Source organism: Vulpes vulpes, chromosome 7, assembly GCF_048418805.1.
Source record: "Vulpes vulpes isolate BD-2025 chromosome 7, VulVul3, whole genome shotgun sequence".
Classification (NCBI taxonomy): Eukaryota; Metazoa; Chordata; class Mammalia; order Carnivora; family Canidae; genus Vulpes; species Vulpes vulpes.
The window spans coordinates 67,543,455-67,549,685 of NC_132786.1; the positions used below are offsets into that span (position 1 = coordinate 67,543,455).

A 6,231-nucleotide genomic window follows, 5' to 3' on the forward strand; every position below is an offset into this window, starting at 1 on the left:
CAAATATCTAACTATAAATGGAGAGAAGTATGTACAAGTATTTACCATTGTAGGGTAAGTGATCTAACTTGAAAATAACTGATCACATAAATCTTTTAAGTAAGTTATGAAAAAAACAGGTTGTTTACTGATGGCAAATGGCTATTTAACTTAGGAAAGCTTTCTCTTTTTATAAAAGGTTTTATTTATTTATTCATAAGAGACACACAGACACACACACACACAGAGAGAGAGAGAGATAGGTTGAGGGAGAAGCAGAGTCCCTGTGGGGAGGTCCAATGTGGGACTCAATCCCAAGACCCCAGGATCATGACACAAGCCAAAGGCAGATGCTCAACCACTGGGCCACTCACGCACCTTTAGAAAAGATTTTATGTGTCCTACCTGTGAATATACAAATACTTTTCAATATTCAGATTTTGACTGATTAAAAATTTGTGGTCTTCAACAGAAAAAATATATGGATTGTTTAGATTTATTATAATGGAACAGTTGTATGAAATAAAACAAAATAATATTAAAAATAAAAAAAAATGATGACTGGGTTGCTCAGTGGTTGAGCATCTGCCTTCAGCTCGGGGTGCAACCTCAGTATCTGGGAATGAGTCCCACATCAGGCTCCCTGCAGGAAGCCTGCTTCTCCCTCTGCCTGTGTCTCTGCCTCTCTCTCTCTCTCCCTCTCTCTTTCTCTGTGTGTCATGAATAAATAAATAAGATCTTAAAAAATAAAAATAGAAACAAATGTTTGCATATCCTCAAATTATATGTTAACAAAATATCAAACCGATGAGTGGGACAAATCAAGCTAGAAAATATGCAAACTATTATCTTTTCTGGAAAAAATAAGTGTTAATCTTATTTATAAAATCAATTCATGAGATATATACTGAGTTTCTCTATGCACAAGAAAATGGAAAAACATAAGTCTGGTGGGGAAAGTAAAAATATATGTCTTTATTTCTATAGCTGTTTACTGGCTTCCAAATAATTTCATTTAACTGACCAATGCCAGATCACTTCCTGAAATCACACACTTTCTCACATATCATATTATCCTATGAATTTTCATCAAAACTCTTAAAATTAACTGAAATATTTAATTTTTCATCAAATTTTAGCTCCTAACAGGATGAAGTAGGGACTTATGGGAGTACTCATGGGAGTAGGGACTTAGTTGTTTTATTTTTATTCACAAAACTCTTGATGTATACAAATTTGAATAAAAATATTATTAAAAATACTATAACATTGACATCATTATCCTGTTTTTACAGATAAAGGAAATACATGTTAGGTGAAGTATATTTCCAATTTCACAGGCCTGGTAAGTGGTGGTGATATTTCTCAAATCTATTCATTCTAGAGCCAAGGTCCTAGTGACTATTCCATAAGCGAATTTTGGATACATGCTATATATGCCTAATGTAATCATATATAAAACTTACATAAGCAAAATTATAATTAGTGCATTATTATAAGAGTGTACAGGCATTCTTTTGGAGACCTATAGAGGCATTGAACTGGCCAATTCCCATCTGTCTCTTTAATGTAGCTTGTGTTTGAGAAACATGTGAGAAACAGTTTTTGCAATGAAACAACAACTGGTAAACTTAGGCAGGATTTTTGTGTCTGTAAAATAGGGATATTTACAGGAAACAAATACTACCTTTGAGAGACTTAAAACTGATGTATAAATTTTACTTAGAAAATGTCTGACAGGGGCACCTGGGTGTTTCAGTGATTGAGCCACTGCCATTGGCTCAGGTCATGAATATGGGGTCCTGGGATCAAGTCCTGCATTGGACTCCCTGCAGTGAGCCTGCTTCTTCCTCTGCTAATGTCTCTGCCCTTCTCTCTGTGTCTCTCATGAGTAAATAAATAAAATCTTTAAAAAAAAAGAATAATAGAAGAGATCCAGGTAAATATAGGTACCCCAGGTAAGTCAAGATGAAAGTTGGTTAATATATCCAATGATGAATAAAACAGAGGACTGATAACATAAGCAATAAATGTGTGGTGCAATGACCAACAATTTATTAAGTGATGTAGAATCAAAAGAAGAAATTTTAGAAAAGCGGTGAACAGCTGAAGATTATTTTTTCCTTTTTAAAAAAGATTTTATTTATTCATGGGAGAGAGAGAGAGAAAGAGAGGGGGGGAGAGAGAGAGAGGCAGAGACACAGGCAGAGGGAGGAGCAGGCTCCAAGTAGGGAGGCTGAAGTGGGACTAGATCCCGGGTCTCCAGGATCACACCCCGGACTGAAGGCGGCGCTGAACTGCTGAGCCACCTGGGCTGCCCCAACAGCTGAAGATTAAAGAGAGAAAAACAAAATCTGTAATTTAACAGAAAAAAACTAAATTAGTATTGTAAGATATTGGGCTATAATTTTGTTGTTTTGTTTTTCAGCTAGTAGAATCAAAGAAGTTATGAAAAGCTGGAAAATAGAAGATGATAAAGAAGGAACAGGGGTAGGTTAAAGGGGTACTCAGGAAATAATAATACCTGGCTCATTCAATCTCTCTTTAAAAGAAGAGAGAATGGCTGAGTAATATTCCATTGTATACATAAACCACATCTTCTTTATCCATTACTCAGCCATTAGAAACGACAAATACGCACCATTTCCTTCGACACAGATGGACCTGGAGGGTATTATGCAGAGTGAAGTAAGTCAATCGGAGAAGGACAAACAGTGTATGTTCTCATTCATTTGGGGAATATAAATAACAGTGAAAGGGAATATAAGGGAAGGGAGAAGAAAAAGACTCCTAACTCGGGAAACGAACTAGGGGTGGTGGAAGGGGAGGAGGGCGGGGGGTGGGGGTGAATGGGTGATGGGCACTGAGGGGGACACTTGATGGGATGAGCACCAGGTATTATTCTGTATGTTGGTAAATTGAACACCAATAAAATATTAATTTATTAAATAAATAAATAAATAAATAAATAAATAAATAAAAGAAGAGAGAAATGACTAAAATAAATAATTTGAAGTATAAATATGTAACAAAAAATTAGGAGTAAAGTCAGTGGAGCTAAATGTATCAGCTAATGAGATTATACTCCATTTGAGGTATTGGAGTATGTAAAGTTTCATATTAATATTTTGTCACAGGAGCAGAAAATTTTGACACTATTATCCATAGAACATTATTCCTAGAATTATTTTTCCTCATATTGTCTGTACTCTCCAATAAAAATGTAAGTTTGAAAACAACCAAATATTTTATTCTAATTATCCAGTGTTCAGCAATATTATCTCCAAAATTTCATTCAAATACCACTGTATTTATATAATCTATACATATATTTATATTTGATTAACCATAAGAAAATCACATCTTCCAAAGGAAATGTGTAGAAATATGTATTGGACTTTTATGTTTATTATAGGTTGGAACTGTCACTCCATTACTACAGTAAGAATAAAATAATAACAAGAGGTAGTGGGAAGGGGAGGTGGGCAGGGGGATGGGGTGACTGGGTGGTGGGCCCTGAGGGGGGCACTTGATGGGATGAGCACTGGGTGTGATACTATATGTTGGCAAATGGAATGCCAATAAAAAATATACAAAAGAAAAGAAATTGAGACATTGCTATTAGAAAAAATAATAATACCATGTAAAAAATAATATGTAGACTAAAGAAGGACAACTAAATTTTCTTTCAAAACTAAATTAGAATCAGGTTTCAATATAAATTAGAATTAGGTAGGGATCAAGATTAAAATATTTAAGAACTATATTTCCATAATTTGTTTCTTCTTGAGCTCAGGACTTCACTTCTTACTTTTCAGGTACAAATTGTATTACCCACCATAATGATGTCAAATTCCACCATAATGATGGGATTTCTCCTCACAAAGTTTTCTGATGTATGGGAACTACAAGTTTTTTATGCCATAACCTTCTCTATAATGTATGTAGTCACTCTGATGGGGAACATTCTCATTGTTACTGTCACCACCCTTGACAGGTGTCTTCACATACCCATGTACTTCTTCCTTAGAAATCTGTCCATCTTGGATGTCTGCTACATTTTTGTAACAGTTCCTAACTCATGTATCAATTCTCTGCTTAACAGCAGCACCATTTCAAAGGCTGGGTGTGTAGTTCAGGTCTTCCTAGTGGTTTTCTTTGTATATGTGGAGCTTCTGTTTCTATCATGGCCCATGAGTGTCATGTGGCTATCTGCCAACCTCTTCACTACCCTGTGATCATCAACCCTCAAATCTGCATCCAAATGACTCTGGCATCCATACTCAGTGGTCTCATTTTTGCAGGTGTCCACACTGGCAACACATTCCGGCTCCCCTTTTGTCAATCCAATGCTATCCATCAGTTTTCTTGTGATATTCCCTCTCTTCTAAAGCTCTCCTGCTCTGGCACTTTCAGCAATAAGATGCTGATCTCGTCTTCTGGCTGTTTCATCCTTATCATCAGGTTTTACATTCACATATTTTCTACTGTTCTCAAATTTCCAAGTGGAGCAGACAGAAAAAAGGCTTTTTCTGCCTCTGTCCCTCACATCATTGTGGTGTCTGTCTTCCTCAGCTCAGGCTTTTTTGTATATCTGAGACCATCTGAAAACTCTTCCATAATGCAGGACATGATCTTTTCTGTTTTCTATTCCATAATCCCTCCGCTCCTCAACCCTATTATCTACAGTCTTAGAAATGAACAAATAAAATAAGCCATTAATAAAATGAAGAGAATGTTTATTCAGGAAATGTACAGGAAATTGCTGAGGTTCACTCTAAACTATTGAATAAAATTCATGTTTTCAGCAATAAATTGAGAAATTGATTGGAATTGTACCAAAATAACTGACATATATTTAATCTATAATGTCACTAAAATATATCATTTATCAATATAATTTCATTTCTGAAGATGTTGGATTATCTGAATATTGCACTGAGTAAAGAATCTGGCATTACAAATAAGAACTCTCTATTTATGCTTTGACAGATTAGAAGCACTCCCTAAAAATTTAGTCCAAAAATACCCCAAAAAAGTTATCTCTAGAAGTATTTTATATTAAGCCCTGTTTTGTATTTGTTTACTATTTAACTATTTATAAACCTAGTATTAAACAGTAGTATAGAAGAAATGGTCACAATCACTCAAAAATAAATATGAAAAAATATAGTTTCTTTTGAATACCATAAAATATGAATGCAGTATAGTTGTGAAAAGAGAAGTGAATTTGGTAGGAGTATGGAGTCATGCATAAGAGGATCAGAAATATTTTACATAGCTTGTTCATAGGGCAAGGGAAATGCAGATACATTATACTTCTTATCACACCAAAATTTTGCTAAAAATGTGTTCAAGTGGCTTAAGGATACATTTACTTGATTATGCTTTAAACGCTATTTGCTAGGTTGATTAAGGAATGGAAAATGGTTTTTCCCCACTTTCACATGGTTATACATGGGCATCCATTAAGACCACTGAGAAGTAAAAAGAATGCTATTTTGCTTTCTGTTAGTGTCATTAAAATATTTATCTTTATTTTCAATAATATTAGCCATTATTTAGTAGCTTGTACTCCAAAAATTAGCAACTCCGAAGTTTTAGTATATTAATACAACGAAGATTTACTTCTTGCTCCTAGCATAGGCTAAATGGAAGCTATCAGGGAGCTCTCTGAATTGGATTCATTTGACAGATCCATTGAAAATAATAGTTAGGGGCAGCCCGGGTGGCTCAGCGGTTTAGCGCCGCTTTTCGCCTGATCCTGGGGACTGGGGATCGAGTCCCACATCGGGCTCCCTGCATGGAGCCTGATTCTCCCTCTGCCTGTGTCTCTGCCTCTGTGTGTGTGTGTGTCTCATAAATAAATAAATAAAAATTTTAAAAAATAACATAATAGTCTCATTGAAATATGAGTTTTAAGCATTTTCTTAAAAAAAATCAAATACAAAAAGTGGGAATATTCTCCAATCAGAAACCAAGTAACTACTACTACTACTGACCTGAAAATATCAGCTTTGTGAGTTATTTCATTAATATGGATAAAATTTAAGGTAGTCCTTGGACACCTTGCAGGAGGTTTTGACCTCCACAGTGGAGACCCTTGAACTCTCAAGGAGACAAACATAAAAATATTAAAAAGCAATCCAAATATGCACTTTGAAAATAGGTTCTAATAGCAAACAAAGTAAGGTATATATTTGAAAAGAGATCCAAACATACATTTTGACATCACAATAACAAAGATATGGC

General features: G+C 35.0%; 1 protein-coding gene across 1 annotated transcript; it reads left to right on the forward strand.

Annotated features, from left to right (window-relative positions):
* The first annotated feature begins 3,824 nt into the window (after positions 1-3,824).
* On the forward strand, positions 3,825-4,768 carry OR14C36 (olfactory receptor family 14 subfamily C member 36). The gene is given in 2 exon segments (XM_025987345.1): positions 3,825-4,158; positions 4,161-4,768. Coding segments are annotated over 2 exon segments (942 nt in total).
* Positions 4,769-6,231: the final 1,463 nt, after the last annotated feature.